Source organism: Stegostoma tigrinum, chromosome 10, assembly GCF_030684315.1.
Source record: "Stegostoma tigrinum isolate sSteTig4 chromosome 10, sSteTig4.hap1, whole genome shotgun sequence".
NCBI lineage: Eukaryota > Metazoa > Chordata > Chondrichthyes > Orectolobiformes > Stegostomatidae > Stegostoma > Stegostoma tigrinum.
Window position 1 is genome coordinate 47,430,239 of NC_081363.1, and position 18,713 is coordinate 47,448,951.

General features: G+C 39.8%; 1 protein-coding gene across 4 annotated transcripts; it reads right to left on the reverse strand.

The window, feature by feature from the left end:
* Positions 1-1,419: 1,419 nt before the first annotated feature.
* gmfb (glia maturation factor, beta) lies at positions 1,420-18,332 on the reverse strand. Of its 4 annotated transcripts, none has more exons than XM_059649161.1 (7): positions 18,094-18,319; positions 17,460-17,556; positions 15,429-15,478; positions 14,699-14,750; positions 13,305-13,385; positions 10,995-11,068; positions 1,420-5,157 (listed from the first exon to the last, which is right to left on the reverse strand). In XM_059649161.1, exons 1-7 carry the CDS (start codon positions 18,151-18,153, stop codon positions 5,086-5,088), a joined length of 486 nt encoding a protein of 161 aa, XP_059505144.1. In that variant the 5' UTR covers positions 18,154-18,319; the 3' UTR covers positions 1,420-5,085. The 4 variants fall into 4 exon arrangements, with proteins under 4 accessions (XP_059505144.1, XP_059505145.1, XP_059505146.1 ...); XM_059649162.1 differs by having other exon boundaries at positions 18,098-18,318; XM_059649163.1 differs by lacking the exon at positions 18,094-18,319 and adding an exon at positions 17,913-18,048.
* Positions 18,333-18,713: the final 381 nt, after the last annotated feature.

Sequence of the window (18,713 nt, forward strand, 5' to 3'; positions counted from 1 at the left end):
TGCATAAGTAGTACAATCATCCAAACAATGGATCATTTAAAACAACAAGCTGCTACTAAGACAGCACTAGGTCTTGTCAGCATACATGTTGAAGCTGACTGCTTTTGGATACTGTCACTGAGCCTAGAGCAGCCCAAGGGCAGACCATTGGGACACTCCAGAGATAACAATACACGAATGGAATAGTTCAATAGTACCAAAGCCTTGTGTTCCAGAATTTGCCACTCCCCTAGCCAAACTGTTCCAGTGCAGTTACACCAATTCACCCAACAATGGGGAAAATTGCCCAGGTATGTCCTGTACATAAGAAGCAGGACAAATCCAACCCAAAACAAACAATTACCATCCCACCAGTAAAGTGATGGAAGATGTCATCAACGGTGCACTCTGCTCAGCAGTAACTTGCTAACTGATACCCAGTTTAGGTTCTGCCAGGGCCACGCCGCTCCTGACCTAATTACAGCCTTGGTTCAAACATGGACAAGAGCTGAATTCCAGAGCTGAGGCGAAATAACAGCCCTTGACATCTAGGCTGTATTTGACTTGAGTGTAGCACCAAGGACCCTCAGCAAAACTGGAATTGATGGGCAAACTTTCTGCTGTTAGTCATAGCTGGCATGTAGGAAGATGGTTGTCGTCATTAGAATCACCTCAGCTTCAGGACATCTCTGCAGAGATCCTCAGGATAGTATCCAAGGTCCAACCATCTTCAGCTGCTTCATCAGTGACCTTCTCTCTACCATAAAAGGTCAGAAGTAGGGATGTTTGCCAATCATTGAGCAATGTTCAACATCATTCGCAACTCTGTACTGAAGCAGTCCACATTCAAATGCAACAAGATCTGGACAACATCCAGGCTTAGACTGACAAGTGGCAAGTAACATTCACATCACACAAGTGCCACTTTATGGGCATCACCAATAACAGACAGTCTAACCACTGCCCCTTGACATTCAAATGGTGCTACCATCACTGAATTTCCCCACAATCAACATCCTGGTGAGGTTACCATTGATCTGGAATTCTGGGTCAACTCATAACAGATGAAATGCAACAGCTCACCATCTTCTGAAGGGCAATTAGGGGCAGGCAATAAATACTGGCCAACCAGCAACATCCATGTCCCGCAAATACCAATAGGTATCACATATTTCTTACATGCCAGGACAACACAAACTGCTCATGGAAATAATCAGGTTATTTTCAGCCAACCCAGATTGTCCCTTTCCTGTTCTCTTCAGATTGGAGGACAGGAGTTGTACATCAGATCATTCAACTAGAAAACATACTCCATTGCATATCTATATTAAAAAAAAAACTTAAAAATGTATCCCTTGAATGACATTCATTAAAGTACCCAATGGAAAATTGTCTCACTATTTTGGGTGAGGTTACAAAGAACCACTATGTCTTACTCAATCAGGAGATAAAAATTAATCTTTATTCTGAATTCCAGAGAAAGGGCAAAGGGGGCAACGATTTAGAATATATACAATTAACCTTCATACATACTGCAACCATAACTTACTAGAAATATGCATTTCAACACAGCCCAGGGTTATATTTTGTATTACAATGCAACATCCAAATTCAATATTTAACTCAAGTTAAAAAGTCAAGGGCTCATCCTAATTTTTATGCCATTGCGGCATAGCAACAATTTCTGGTCTAGCCAGCAGTCATCCCATAATTTAGTAAATAAAAACCCTCTGTAATGATACAACAGCTATGGTTACAGGACTTAGGATCAGGAGTGGGACATTTGGCCCTCTGAGACTGCACCACCATTCAATTGAATCATAGTTAAACTGACAGTAGTCTTAACTCGGCAGGTTCTTTATTTAGAGACTGGTAAGGGTGTGGAACGCCCTGCCTGCCAATGTAGTTAACTCAGCCACATTAGGGGCATTTAAACAGTCCTTGGAGAAGGCATATGGACGATGATGGGATAGTACAGGGGATGGGCTTAGATTAGTTCATAGGTCGGCGCAACAGCAAAGGCTGAAGGGCCTGTTCTGCGCTGTATTGTTGTATGTTCTATGTCCACTTTTCTGTCTGCGTCACATAACCCTTGATTATTCTTCATAAATTGTCTTTAAACATTTGAGGAAGTGTTAAATAAGAAATGAGACATTGGGCACAATCCTGGTGATGTCAGCGATCTCAACAGCCTGCTGGAACTGAGTGAAAACCTCATTACCTTTTTTTGGGAACACTCGACAGGCATTTGATAGGCCAGCGGTAAGATTTCCCCTTTATCAAGAACCCTAGGCTAAAGAGGTCTCATTCTGAGCTACCAGCCTCCAGAGGAGACAGGAGGAGGCGGCAGTTGCTAACGGTCCAACAGCCACCAGAGAGACCTTGGATTGCCAAACACCAGTTAATGGTGATGGAATAGGGGTCAATAGTAACAGCAGGCTTGAGAGATTCCACAATTAGATTTGAAAACAAGTAGCTTTACAATTGAGGTGTTGACTGACTGCAAATCAACGTAGATCTGGCAAAACAATACAGTGAGACAAATGGAACTTAGCTTCATGAAAAGGGCAACAAGCTTCGAAGGAGGTCAAGAATACAAAAGGAACTTGACCCAAGGAATGGTAAGAACATGGAAATAATGTCTTTCTGCAGTTAACAGTCAAAGCAAATAGTATTGATGTATTTAAGAAAAAAAACTTAAGTATGCAAAACAAAGTGGATTTAGATGACAAAAAGAGACAAGGCTCAAGTAAACACACTGTTTCACTGCCACAGCCTATGCAAGACAAGGCACTGGTGAGAGGAATAGCATGTTTGAATAGTCAAGTTTAGATGCGATGACACTGAGTGAGGGTTTAAAACTATTTATGCTAAAATACAAAAATGCACACCTTGATCTGTAATTGTGACACTAATGGCAATGTAATGTTGCAGATATTTATTTTGTGCAACAGTTTTTATATCACAGTTCTAGAAAACAGGCGCATCTTGTACAAGATATTACAAGCCATCTTCAAATGTGGAGGATGTAGCATGCAATTAGCAACAAGCAGCCTCTACAAAACTTAAATTTGAAAACGTTTTAAAATTCTTGAGCACAAAGCACACTGGGGCAATGCAAAGGTGAAGCTATCGATTCATAACAAGCTCGCATTAGTCGACCACAATAATTTTGGAATGCTCGTTACAAAAGTAGAATGTTAAGAGGCTATTGCACAGAAATTACTCTTTGCACATATTTTGATACACATTTTGAAGAGTTTCCAAATAGTATAACCATTTAATAAATGAAACAATATTTGCAGCTTCCATGGGAAGAATGCTATAGGCATTGTGATAATCACTTACTGCAACACCTCAAATACCTACTGCATGCCTAATTAACTCTTCAAGCACTGTATGCATTAATTTTATACTGTTATCATTTGTAACAATGAGCATTTTAGATTTTCTTGTACAAAAATATCCATTTGTGGTGTCTATCCTATTCAAGTTAAGACAGCATGTTGATTATTAGTTTCCATTTCAACTTTAGCAAGTTAGCTTACTAAGAATTTCTAGTGATGATAATAATGGATTAATTTGAAGATCAAAAGAAGAAAAGGGTCATTAAATAGTGGAAAAGAAAGGTTTGTTTCAAAGCTGACCTGTATGACCAGAAAAGGAATCAAGTAGAGATTTGGGGTGGAAAAAAGACAAAGGACTAAAGCTCCTTTGGATATAGGACAGAGAATAATTTGAAATTAAACTTGGAATTAGCCACAAAGTAATAGTTCATATGACTATAATTAATTCAAGTAAATAGATTGCAAATAATCTGGAAGTTAACATGGGAAAGAGAGATCCTGGAAATCTCCAAAAACAGAAATCAGAAAAATCAGCTAGTCTGGCAGCATCTTCAGAGAAAAAGCACAGATAACGTTTCAAGTCCAGTTGCCATTCTTCAGAACTGAAGGGTCACTGGATTTGAAACATTACTTCTGCTTTCTCTCCAAAGACACTGCCAGACGTGGGTTTTTCAATCAATTTGTTTTCGATGGGGAGTAATGATTTGTGTTTAACTATAAATTATACATTAGTTATAGCTTACACAAAGAGCAGAATGCCATATATTTCAAAAAGATGAAAATCTCAAATAGTGTTAATCCTTTCAGAGAGCGTGAGATTATAGCTTACAGTAATACATTGGTGCCAAGTGCAGACAAAAAACCTAAGTCAAATATTTATTTTTACTCCTGGTAGCATGCATTTTAGTCAAAGTGGAAAAGAACAGGCTTCATATTTTCAGAAATAATTCCAAGAATTAGACTTGTTCTGAATAGACACTATGTTCAAACAAAATTACTCTACCTTTTTACAAGTTAAAGCCAACAAAAAAATGTAAGATTTGATCAACCGAAGCTATTAGGTCAATTTACTTAAATTAGCACAGAAACTGAACTCTCAAATGTTCACTAAACTTTGTGAAAGAAACCCAAAATTGCATAAGGCAATATGAAATTTCCTTGTGAAATTTGTTGAAAAACAGAAGTGAGAAATCTAAACAAAATTTTGAAGTCAAAAATAATAGGATTTACACTAAACCATGCCAAGGCAAAAAGGTAGCGCTCTTCATTTTTAAAGCAATAGGAAAATGTGTACCAATAGGACAGATGCAGAGGACCACCCCTACCTGTAATGAACTGGGATAATCAATTAATTTGTTCCTAACCAAAGCAAAAAGTAACATTAAGGATCAACTTGGACATTAGAAGCTAACTATTAACTTTGACCATTACCAAGTGGGAAGAAATATGTTTTCTATGTTCTTTACTTGCATTGCACTTGGAGGTTAAAGGATTGCTCTGTTCTAATCTCCCAAACGACCCTGGTCCACCTTTATTTTCTGGCTCACATGAAGAGAGGACAGGAACAAAAACTATGAAGTGTTTGAAGAGTTAATCTTCTTGGAAAACTGCATTCAACATTTTCACAGTGCATAAACCCATTATTTTTTATATATATAGTTTCAAACTTTAATGTAATTTTCCAGTTTCTGGAGTAGTGTTAGAATTCAAGCTTGTGGTATTAATTCATAAAAAGCAAAATGAGTCAGTCAATCACGTTCTAACGGAAAAATCCCAATTTTTTGCACAGCCATTCTTCACTAAAATCTTCTGTATTTCTAATTTCAAAGACCTGAAAGGAAAATATACATAATTACTAAATCAAATGGCTTTTTTATTTCTGATGCAATAAATAAACCAAATTTTTGGCAAAATCTTAGCTTGCTATTGCAATGCCTCAAAATATTAATTATTCAAAAACAATATTCTGCATGTTTACATAGCAACTGGAGTTATTTTGTTCAAAAAAAAAGATAAACTTATTCAAAACAGGGTGCTCTTAAATTTCAAACTTCAACAGTAGACAGTGTCCCAGACTTGGAGAAAGGAGGAATAATGTTTAATGGCTTCCACTGTAACACATGTTGATGCTAAATGGTCAGCTTCAGTTCGTGTGCAAAGCAGTTGGGTCTTGAAATACCTACCATAGCCAGAAGTTCCAGGCTCAAATCACACATTTATTGACCAAGGAAGATGCATTCATAAAGCAGTAACAGAGGTCAATTATCAATATTCAAATCTTTCAAAACTGAAGTCTCCATGACAGTTCATAGCTCCAAACTAGAAAGGTATGTAAAAGCAAAGGTAGCTGCATCAGTTGGCCATATACGGCATGTGGATCAGACTGGTGCCAATAATTCAGTGTTCAATCAGGGTGGATTCAGTACCTGCCCCTTTGTCCCACCTATGGTGGACATCACAGCATTGTGGATCTGAACACCCTTGGAGAACTGAAAGAATTGTGGTCAATTAAGCCATTTAGAAACTTGGTCAAAAGCAGAACGTAGTGATTTGATGACTTTTCAATGTATGCTATTTTCCAAGCAGATACCCACACCAGTTTCAATGTTTGTTTTGGTGGTGACAGAAATCTTCAGGAGTCGTGTACTTCTACGTACCAGGAAGTGCTTGTGCCTCTGAATTAATCTGCATTGATGTTATTATGGATGTTTGCTCAACAAGCACACAGAGTGCCTCTTGGTACAATGACTCATGTGTACAATATCTACTTTTTCTTCCATTTTGAAGAGTGAAGACAGACAAAAGCAACTGCATTCATGTTGCAGATCTTGATCCATAAACTGTGACAAAACTAGCATGGAGCTGAGTGTGACAGCAAAGAAATTCATTGTACATTCTGAACAACTTAGTCTACTTATTGAGAAATTAACTTGTCCAGAACAGAATTGAAATTAACCTTGAGAATGTGAAGTCAGACATCTTGGCTGAAGACCAACAGTAATTTATGTACTGTGACAGTAAAAGGGCAAGTGATGTGGCGAGGGCCCTTATGATACAACACCTGCATTTGCACCAGGCATCTTGTTAAACCCAATTTTCAGTACATGAACTTGAATGCATAAATGTTAGAGTTTTGCAAATAGTTCAAAAATATTGCAACTCTAAATAGTGAAGCTAAATAACAGCAATCCAATCAAAGCATGTTTCATCCAGTCGTCCTGAACAAGTGTGAAATCTAGGTGTGCATTTGAAACCCTTCAAGACTGAACACTAATAGATCTCTCTTCAGTTTGTTGCGGCAGACATTACAATACTGAGCTTGCTGTCTCATCACAATGCATACCAAGGTAATTGCACTGTATACTCTTCCTACTTTGACACAGTAGCCTTTGGGCCTTGATCAATCTAGACAGATATCTAAAAAGTCACAGGAATATACAGCACAAACACCCCTTTGGTCCAACTTGTCCATGCCAAACAGATGATATCCTATCTAAAATCTAGTCCCATTTGCCAGCATTCAGCCTATATCCCTCTAAACTCTTCCTATTCATATACCCATCAGATGCCTTTTAAGTGTCATAATCACATCAACTCCCACTACTTCCTCTAGCAGCTCATTCCATACACGCACCACCCTGTGTGAAAAAGGTACCTTTTAAATCTTTCCCCTCTCACCTAAACCTATGCCCTCTAGTTTTGGATTTCCTCACCCCAGGGAAAAGACCTTGCCTATTTACCCTATTCATGCCCCTCATGATTTGATGAGGCTCTATAAAGGTCACCCCTCAGCATCCAACACTCCAGGGAAGAGAGCCCCAGTCTATTAATCTACTCCCTGTAGCTTAAACCTTTCAACCCCAACAACATCCTTTAAAATCATTTCTGAACCCTTTCTAGTTTACAACATCCTTTGCCTAAGGCAAACTTGAATTGCATGCAGTATTCCAAAGGCAGGCAAACCAATATCCTGTACAGTTGCAACATGACCTTCCAACTCTTATATTCAATGCACTGACCAATAAAGGCAAGCAAACCAAACACCACCTTCACTATTCTACGTGCAACTCCACTTGCAAGGAACTACACACCAAGGTCTCCTTGTTGAGCAACTCTCCTCAGGACCTCACCATTGAGTGTACAAGTTCTGCCCTGTTTTGCCTTTCCAAAATGCAGCATCTCACATTTATCTAAATTAAACTCCACCTGCCACTCCTCAGCCTAGTGGCCCATTGATCAAGATCGCATTGTACTGAGATAATCACCTTCACTGTCCATTATACTAACAAATTTTGGCATCATCTGCAAACTTTACTAACCACACCTCATGTTCACATCCAAATATTTTATACAAGTGAAAAAAGCAGTGGACCCAACACTAATCTTTGTGACACACCTCTAGTCTCACACCTCCAGTCTGAAGAGCAACCATCTGCCACCACCCCTTGTCTTCTTCCTTTGAGCCAGTTCTGTATTTAAATACCTAGTTGAGGAGTTCTCCTTGAATTGTGAGATCTAACTTTGCTAACCAGTCTACCATGATCAACCTTGTTGAATGCCTTACTGAAGTCCATACAAATCACATCCACTGCTTTGCCCGGAATCCTCTTCGTCACCTCTTCAAAAAAAAACCCAAAGTTACGAAGGCATGATTTTCCAAGCACAAAGCCACGTTGAGTATCCCTCATCAGTCCTTGCCTTTCCAAATACATCTAAATCCTGACCCTCAGGATTCTTTCCAACAGTTTGCCCGCCATTGTCAGGCTAACCTGCTAGCAGTTCCCTGGCTTTTCCTTACCACCTTAAGTCATGGCACAATGTTAGCCAACCTCCAGGCTTCTGGCACGCACTTGTCACTATGAATAATACAAATATTTTAGCAAGGGGTCTGGCACTCTATTCCCTCACCTTTCCCATTGAATTCTAGGGTACACCTGATCAGGTCCCAGGGATTTATACACTAAGTCGTTCAGCATCTCGTTCTCAGTATTACTGAGATTTTTCCAGATGTTACTATTTATTTTCCCACATTCTCTTTCTTCTGTAATCCATCTCCACAGTAAACCAATTTCCTGTTAAGTTGTAGGAGTCAAAGGTGTGCATAGGTTACCATTGTGCTTATTAAATTGACTTTACTTAATAGTAGGATTTTGGAATACTGCAAAGTAAATAACACAAGGCACAAGAATACAAAAGTTTTGTTTACAAAAGATTGAAAAGCTGACTTTGTTGATTAGTTAATAGTATGCAATGCTACTGGGTTGCTTTACAAAACAAAAAATCTTGACTGATTTGGGATTGTACTCTAATGTTACCATTGCTCCTGTCCTCAGCTTTGTAAATTCAAAGAAACATCAAGCTGAACCCAAATTTCTCCATTTTAAAATCACTTTTGGAACATGGACATTGCTGCTGTTTATTACCTATCTCAAGTTGCCCTTGAGGTGGTGGTGGTGCTGCTGCTGAGATGCATTCATGAACTGCTGGAGTCCGTATGCCTGTAGGTTGACCCACAATGCTCTCAGGGAGGCAATACTTCTCCCAATCAGGATTGGTGAGTGTCTTGGAGTGGGACTTGCTGATTGTGTTCCCATATGTCTGTGGCTCTAGATGGAAGTGATCATGTGTTTGGAGGGTGCTGCCGCCTAAGGATATTTGGTGAATTTACACAGCACATCTCGTAGAAAGTACACACTGCTGAGTGTCAATGGTGGAAGGAGTTGATGTGGTGTCAATTCACCAGGCTGCTTTATCTTGCATGGTATTAAGCGCATTGAGTGTTGGTGGAGATGCACCCATCTAGGCAAGTGGGTAGTATTCTATCTCACTTCTGACTTGTGCCTTGCAAATGGTGGGCAGGCTTTGAGGAGTCAGGAAAGGAGTTACTCACTGCAGTATTCCTAGTTTCTGACCAGTTCTTGTGGCCAATGTTTACGTGGCAAGTCCAGTTGAGCTCCTGGTCAGTGGTAACCCCAGATATTGATAGCAGGAGATTCAATGATTGCCAACGAATGTCAAAGGATGGTAGGTAGATAGTCTCTTATTTGCAGATGGCCATTGCTTGTCACCAGTGTGGTGTGAATATTGCTGCCACTTGTCAGCCTTAGCCTGGATTTTGTCTAGATCTGTTGCATTTTAAAGTGGACTGCTTCACTATCCAAGGAGTCACAAATGGGGCTGAACATTATGCAGTCATTGGCAAGCATCCCCATTCTGACCTGATGATAGAGGGAAAAGTCATTGGTGAAGCACCTGAAGATGGTTGGGCCAAAAACATCATCCCGAGGAACACCTGCATGGATACCCTGCAGCAGAGATGACTGACCAACAACCACATCCATCTCCCTATGTGTCAGGTATGACTCCAACCAGCATAGAGTTTGCCCTGACACCCATTCATTTCCAGTTTTGTTAAGGCTCCTTGATGTCAAGGGCCATCACTCATTTCACCCCTGGAATTCATCTTGTCTATATTTGAACCAAGATTGTAACAAGGACAACAGCCAAGTGGCCCTGATGATAATCAAACTGGGCCATGACCGGAATTAAACAGTACAGAAAGAAACAAAAACAATTCCAGAACTTTTTGTGCATTTCCAATCAGACTGAAGCCAAGGTCAGGTTCTCTAACCCCACTGTTGCTCAAGCTGATCATGAACAATTCATACTAAATCTGGAATCTGCAGGTGGTCACTGTCACTGAAAGCTAAAGATTTTAGTTTGAGAATCCTAAAAAAAGACTTACATGCCACAGTGCTAAAGTCTGAAGCCAGGCTTTCTAGGGCTAGGGGGGGCTTAAGTTTGCCCAAGGCCATATGCTGTCATGATAGTGGGCACTTGTTTGCATGATGCATCAAGGGTTATAATCAAGAACTGTGTAATTGACATCCTTTTCAGTTTCAGCATTTCTCAGGGATTTCCAAAGTACAGTAAATGGCACTGGAGAAAAAGAGCCCAAATAAGCAACAGTGTGCTTATATACATATACAGCTGTGCAAGGTTGACAGCAGGCATTGTCTTCAATGTAGGCTCCAAAATGGTAGTGCGGGCAGCAAATGCGCACAAAGTGAGATCACAATCACTTCTGGCAAAACACACCCCAGTCCAGTGTGGACCCCCTACAACAAAAATGGTGTGTTTATCACAAAACACTATTTTGAAAATGACAATGCACCCGAAGTCCCTAAATCAAAAGGGCACTACACAACTGAAATTTTGCATCCTTTATTTGCAGGGTTTTCTTGTAATGGATCTTCAGCGCTGGAGGCCAACAGTCACAAAGCTAGTTACAATTTCTTCTGATGGAAGAAATTTCATATTTAAATGCAAACATGGGGATTCTGGAGCTTTAGAAGATTGCGTAACAACTACAGATGGGAATTCTACAACAGATAGCATGGCAAATAAAGTGATGCAAACAATTTGCAGTCAGTCTCCCTGTTTCAATAATATCCCAATAAAGGTTTACCTTTGCTCACAGGAGGACCATATGGTATTGGTGGCCTGAAATCAGCTTCAAGAAGAATTAGCGTAACTTTCATTCAATTGTTCCCTACTACAAACCAAAGATTCACAATGCGGAAACCAATAAATAACAGCTAGATTATAATTTGGTTCCTAAAATGAAAACTGTATACACAGGTTCTGGAAAAAAGCTAATAATCTCACCTTGGTGAATTCTGCCACATCCACCAATCCAATTTTGCTACCAGCATAAATCATCTGCTGTTCAGGCTTACAACCTAAAACAAAATCCACAAAAAGCCATACAAATAACTAATTTTGAAATCAAATTAAGTTGCAGAATTAAATTAGCACTGCATTATCATCTTCAATAAAACAAGTTTGTTAGGTTGTTCATAAATAGTTAAATTATAGGGAGTGCATTGGTTGCCATGGGGTTTATTAAATAGATTTGGGAATAATGTTACACTGCAAAATAAATCAAATAAATACAAGAGGCAAGGATATAAATGTTGTTTCCAAAGGAAGACAAATGCTTTTGCTCAGTGGTTGGGTGTGCTATGCTATTGGGTTATCTCAGAATAAAGAACTTTGTTTGAGATCATACTGATATTACCATTATTCCTGTCCTTCGTAGACTCAAGGAAACAATAAGTTGAACCAAAATTTCCCTATGAATCAGCCATTCTTGACTACAAAAATACAAACAGAAATTACATAAATGATTTCTATTTCCAAGCCCATTGAAACAAGTAAGTTCACTAACCCAACAGCTGCCCAAGCTGGTATTAACCAATTCAGAACAAATCTGGGATCTGTAATTGGCCAACCGATACACTGAAAAGGTAAAGATTATACAGTTTAAAGAATTACAAAGTTTAACCTATACCCAGATGACTTTACAAATCAGCTCAGGGGCTGTGCCAGTGGTTTGGGCACAAATTTCCATTAAGAGCGTTTCTAGTCATACAAGAATGAGTGATCAATCTTACTAAAAGGAAACAAGCATTTTCTTTTTGCGGAAGAGGAAGAGCACTATTTTATTTAGGAACTGTTGGCGTATAAATTTCATACTAATTACCAAACTCTTTCTAAGTAGAATATCATGTTAGTGATAACAGATCACCACAGATGTGTTAGAATGCAGGACACAAGACCAGAATCTCCAACGCAAGTTTAGATTTTTGCCATATAAGGCTGTAGTAAAAACTGCACATAAAACTAAAGTGCATGTGCTTTGTTCAATTACTTTGAAAGGGTCCTGTAACAGCACTTTCTAATCCCAGAGATCTACCGACTAGAAGAACCAGGGCAGCGGAACACCACAACCTACAATGCATACCCAAGTCACATGCCTCTGACTTGGAAATGTATCATTCCTTCATCGTTAGGTTACAACGCTTTCACTGCCCACCAACAATTTGGAATGGGTGACAATTGCTGGCTATACCAGTGATGCTCATATCCCAGGGCAAAATGTAAGCAAGGAATTTGAATAATTGTGAATAATCAATTCAAGAGCAAGCTGTTTGCAGAACGGTGGCAGCTTCCCGGAGGTCAGAGGTGGCAGTAAATTTGCGCCTCTTCCCAATCAGAGATGGCAACAAAACTCCTTCCTGCAGTCAGAGCTGGCAGCAATGTCAAAGCTCCTTCCAACAATTGGAGGCAGCAGGGCAAAGCTTCTCCCAGCGATCAGAGGCGGCAGTACCAACAGACTGCGGCTTGTTCTAGGTGCTTGCATCAGAGGCTGAGCGTCCACACACCTTTGAGACTGCACTTTAAGATCTGGACATTTTCCTTTCTTATTGCCTGTGTTTCTTTAAAAGTCTGGTTTTTGTAACCAAGATGGCATTGGTGATTGGCAACTTTGTACACTTTTCACTGTACTCCTGTATTCGAGTACATGTGGCAATAAAATCTAATTCTAAATAGGCAACACTGAAGCAAGTTAGTGCAGTACCAGAGTGGCATACGTAATGGTTACTGCTTTATGTTCAGTGCCGACAGTACAGGATTTTACTTATGTATGTGTTTGCAGCAGCCTTCAGCTTACACCAAATGAGAAATGAAATTCACTAGTTGTTTTCAAAGTAAAAGCATCTCACCATGTTGTGATTAAAATTTTTTGAGTAATTCTGAATCTGGTTAGTGATAGATTGACCAAAACAAAAAGAAACAAGATAGCAACTTTGGTTTTAGAGAGCTGTGATGTGTGATAACAACAAGACATGCTGATCATTCTGCAGGGCTCACTATGCCTGTATATAGCAGAAAACTGTTTACAGTAAAAGTTGAAATTTTCCAAAGGAGAATTTTGACTGATCTGAAAATATATTATAAAAATGAATCTTCCAAAAATTAAAACAAGCCACCCACAATTGCAGAAAATAAACAAAAGTATTCCGTTACAATTTGGAGAGAGAACAAACATTGAGACAAAGATCAGACACTGGTAAGGGATATATGTTGGTATGAAAACAAGTTAAAAGTGAACTTTAGAAATTGATCACTTACCACAAGGGCTAAAGAATATAAAGCACAATGGATAGGAGACCCTTCCATCAGTATGCTTATATCTGTAGCTGTAGACCACAAATGTGATTAGAGTTAAGGAGTAAAAACAAGTTTCTTAGTTGCCATTACTTAAAATAAGCATTTAACCACACTAATGTATTGCATGAAAACATTTAATAATCAGGTATACTGATGCAACAGGGATCTGGCTGGCAATCTCATTTCTCACCTGCAGGACAGTTCTACAAGAAATCTACCCCAATGTTTTTGATTTTAAAAAAAAAGAGGAGGGGGCCAAGGACAGTAATTAGTGGGATTCCTAGTCTGGAGACACAGGAAACCAATGGGAGTTTCAATATTGTACAGCTAACCCAAGACAGGGAGTACCTAGAAAACATTTCATTTCACATCTCCCTTTTTCAAATTCCTTCAACTACAGATACTCTGTCAATTTAGTTAGTTTGTTTTCAAACTTTGAAAATAAATACGAGTATAAGCTTCCTGAGAAATTAGTCTACATTTAAATGGATGGTTAAAGATTTGTTAGCATAAAGTTTTATGAACATGATCATTACTTTGTGTCATACCATATTTTTATACAGCAAACAGAAAAGGTCGGTGACTGATTGATTGATGCTGAATTGAATATTTCACATTCAAGGATGAGGATGGAGGAGAGATTGAAACACCACAAAAGTAATTCCTAGTTGGTACTTTGCGATTCCTACTTGAGAGAGGGCATATGACCATCAGGAAACTTAGTTATCAGTGTCAGGTCCAAAGTCACTTCCAAACTTTAAGGTGAAAGGGACCAACAGTTGTGGTCCTTTCTTGTTCACTACAATGCAAGCTGCTGGGTACCCAACACAAGCAGGGCTGCAAGACAGCAAAGTGTGGAGCTGGATGAACACAGCAGGCCAAGCAGCATCTCAGGAGCACAAAAGCTGACATTTCGGGCCTAGACCTGTCTCACTATTCCCAACTAAAGAATAAACTCATAAGCCACTGATTCAGTAAAAAAACAAAGTGGCTTATTTTAAGAACCAATGAATAAGTAGACAGGAATGATAAAGTATTTTGTTCCAATTAGGATTCATAATTGGATCAACAAAGGTTCTCTGTTAGAAGATCTGCTAGTTACACTGGAAACTAAATTGCATACTAAACTAAATCAGAATAATTTAGACTGACCAAGATGTGTGTCTAGTAACAAATGGCTACTAAATATTTCCCTCCTTTCAGAGGGAGTCCACTTTAATTTCTACTCCAACATTTTTCAATCACAAAATCAAAAGACAAATACTGAAGATATTCACAATTGTTATTTTAAACAAGAGTGATCTGGAAAGGTCAGACAAGAAAGATTTATTAAAATCTAAAAGCAAAAGAAGGATATCTGGGTTGATGTTCAGGGAGCTCATTCTTGAGTTCTTCTGGGGAAATATCCTAAAAAGACAGTCAAACAGCATACTTTTTTTTCAATGAATTTGTTGGTCTACTGTTAACCTACAATTAATTTTGACAATTTGAACACATTGAATTATTTTTCTGCCTCCCACTTATATACAGCTCTCATCTTCTCCCAACTTATGATATTGGTCTCCGAACCCTGCTAGAAACTTCGAGCACCTAAGTCAGACTCAACATAGAACAATACAGCACAGAACAGGCCCTTCAGCCTTCAATGTTGCGCCGACTGTGAACTAATCTAAGCCCAACCCCCTACATTATCCCATCATCATCCATATGCTTCTCCAAGGACTGTTTAAATGCCCCTAATGTGGCTGAGTTAGCTACCTTGGCAGGCAGGGCATTCAACACCCTTACCAGTCTCTGAATAAAGAATCTGCCTCTGACATCTGTCTTAAATCTATCACTCCTCAATTTGTAGCTATGCCCCTAGTACAAGCTGACGTCATCATCCTCGGAAAAAGACTCTCACTGTCCACCCTATCTAATCCTCTAAAAGAATCTCAATCCTGCCAAATCAAAGCCACCACAGGACCACACGTGTTGTGGTGTCAGTAACATCTTTATATAGTGGTCAGTTTGTCCACCAGATCATACTAGACATCTTACATTTTAAACTAAGAACCACCTGCCCCTAATTAATAAATGACTAACCTCATACTCTTCATCCAGAATCACCATCTGTTGCTCCTGATCAATCTTCACTGTGACAAAAAAAAGTGTTCTTAATTGTTTTTTAAAAAGTCAGTTATTTTGATTATTACAAATGTTCATTTGTCACAAGTTTAAACTTCCACTCGTTTTAATAAGTTTAGTGCTTCAAGCCTGTTGTTGGAAAGCTTTACCCTAGTAAACATATTTAAAAGCAGTTACTAAGATTTGTTGATATTATTACTCAAGTTGACATTTATGAATTATACCCATCTTCAGCCCTCCTGAAGCATTTCCAAAGAAAACAAGATATAATTCAACAACTTTTATATAGCACTTCACAAATGTCAGGAGGCACTTCACAGGAGCACTAGAAACTAAAGTCTTGCACCAAGCCACAGCAGAAGACATCAGGTCAAAAGACTGGAAAAAAAATTATCAAGAATCTTTAAAAGAGAGACACAAAGGACAAGAGGAATTCCAGAGTCTGGGGCTAAGGCAACTGAAGGCACAACCACAAATGGTCAAATATGTATAAATCTGGAATGCTTAAGTGGCCGGTTGAGAGAACTTAGAACATCTGATCTTTCAATGGAAGAAATTCTCTTGACCACAACCCACCAAAATTATTCAAATCCATGACTGAGTTTGTAGCCTCACCTCAAGCCTTTGTATTTTGTTATAGAAATGCCCAATTTTTTTCAAGAAGGCAGCACCAAATTAATTATTCCACCTTTTCTATTTTGTGTACTGTAGCGCTTCATTTTCTCCCGCAACCGAGAACCAACTATAGCCTTTCAAAGGCATGTCACTGGACTAGCCACAGTAAACTGGGGACCATGAAGGCAAAGATTTCACAAAATTATAGATTCACAAACAAGATTTAGAATAACAGGAAGGCTAGTCTGCTACCAGGTAATTTAGCCTTTTAAAAAATTTGCAATTTGAGACTCTTTCCAATAGCATGCAAGTGCCTGAGTGTTTTCCATAAAAGGCATGATCAGACAAAGATCTATTTCATTTTCAGGTAGTTAAAAGCTGGAGGGAAGAAAACCAAAACTGAAGGTGGTCACTGGACCAAAAGCATGAATACTGTTTTCTGTTCACAGATGCTGCCAGACAGCAGAGTCTTTTTCCAGCTATTTCTGATTTTCAGCATCTGCAGTACTTTGAGTTTTTTGGAAAATAAAATTCCACCAATTAAAATCAAATTCTACATGCTGAAAAACAAATGGACCATATTTGAACATGATAGCAAATGTTAGAATAACAGCATTCACTGTTACCTTAGCACAAGCAAGCTAGCAATTTTCAGCAAGTGTACAAGCACAATTAAACCAAATTTCAAAAAGTTGCTCCGGGAGATGTCATTCTCCTGCAAGTGGAGACATAAAAGCTGGCTTTCTCCAGTCGCGTGTACTGAACAGTGCTAGTTCATGTTAGAATGGTCAACAGACTAAACTTGACGTAAAGGCTTGAATCAACAAATCCTATGTTTTAAAAGTGACATTTATGGCCAAATTACTGCAAAACAACTAGCGTGGGAAGAAGAGTTATTTGTGGGAAGAAGAGTTATTTTCTGCAAAGCACGACGTCTTTATTTCTTCAGCTTTTGACGATTGACAGTTTTTGGAAGACATTATTTGTACTATCCATGACTCTTACTTCTCTCCTTAAATGCAATCTTTTCCTCTCTACTTCACTTCTTGTACCTGATAATGATGTGGAATTTACTAGTCTGCCATTAGTGATCCTTCAAGTGGGTTCGTAAAGGAGCTACACAGTTGTTCCTTGTTCACATTAATCCCCTACATCTTGGCACTGTGCTTTTCAGTCGTCGTGCTCACTGCAGCTCGCCGTGCAAACTAAACCACCCCCACCAAGGCAAGGGGGAGGCTTTGTGCAACAGGCGGCTCTCAATCAACGGTGAGCGGCTCAGCTGGCCTTGGGCACTGTCGTGAGGGTGGGGTTCGTTAGCGCCGACATTTAAACACTGGACCGAACCGTTCGCCATCCTGAAGATGTTTCACTCACTTATCAGGGCGGCATTCGTGGTTTCTTTGCGAAAGCGGAATTTTTTAAGCTTTTCCAGCAGCTGTTCGTCGACACCACACAAACTCACTGGACAACTCTGAGATTTGTTTTGGTGTGGTGGGGTGGGGGGGGAGGGGAGAAGAAAGGAGGGAAGGAAAGACGAAGACAGCCCATTTAAAACAACACAAAAAAAAGCTAGACTTTGTTCATGAAAATAAACCCTCCCCCCGGCTAACTATATATAAATCACCGTGTTTTATAGACGGCGTCTCCGGGTTTTAACGCAGATTCCCCCCCCGAAATCAGAAACAACCCTCCCAACCAACTGAAGGAAACAACGGAGGAATGTTTAGGCCGCACCCCGCCGCCACCGGCCATCTCCCCGGTGATGGAGTTCTCCCCCACCCCGCCGCCGCTAACACTCGATCAGGTCCGCGCGCGCGCCTCCCTCACCATTCCCAATGATTCTCTTCCCAACACTTTTCCAAACGCGGCGGCTCCTGCTTTTTTTTCCCACCCCCTTGCGGCTCTACCCACGCTCGTGATCCGGGCGAGAACCAATCAGCCCCCGCCCTCCCCACTGACATCATCGGGAAGAGCACCGGGATCTGAGGGAGGCGTCGCTCAATCTCACCCACTCTGTACCGCTGCCGTCCAGAGTCTTCAGACAGAAGCATTGGAGTTGTTGGGACATGCCCGAAATAGCTTGTAATTGTCTTCCAGAACAGCTTTGGGATTTCTTCTCCCCACCCCCTCCCCCCAAGGTGGATTCACACTGTGAAAGGTAATTGGATTACATGGATCGCTTAATCAGAGCACAAAGATTGGCCTTCTCTTCCTTTAAAGTCAAGCTGTTTTCAGAGATGTTATTGCATACCTTTGGAGTAGGTGGGGCTTGAACCCTGGCTCCCAGAGAGGGACACTCCCACTGCACCGCAAAAGCCCTTGGAGAAATTGAACACTTTTTAAGTTTGAATGTAAAATGAAAGAGTGCAGAAAAGACTGGTGAAGAGGTTTATCAAATGCTCACAATCATTGTGAATGAGTCATCGGAACAATAGCACAGGATATTTTCATTAATATCGCCTCTAAACTCCAAAGGGATACAAGTGCAACCTGTCTAATGAGTGATGTAACTCTGAAATGCAGACTTTGTTCATCCTTAAGTAAGGTTACCAGATTTTGTGTCGCCAACACTGTAAGACCATACAGTGTGAGAATATAAGTTGGCCATTTGGCCCATCAAGTCTGCTC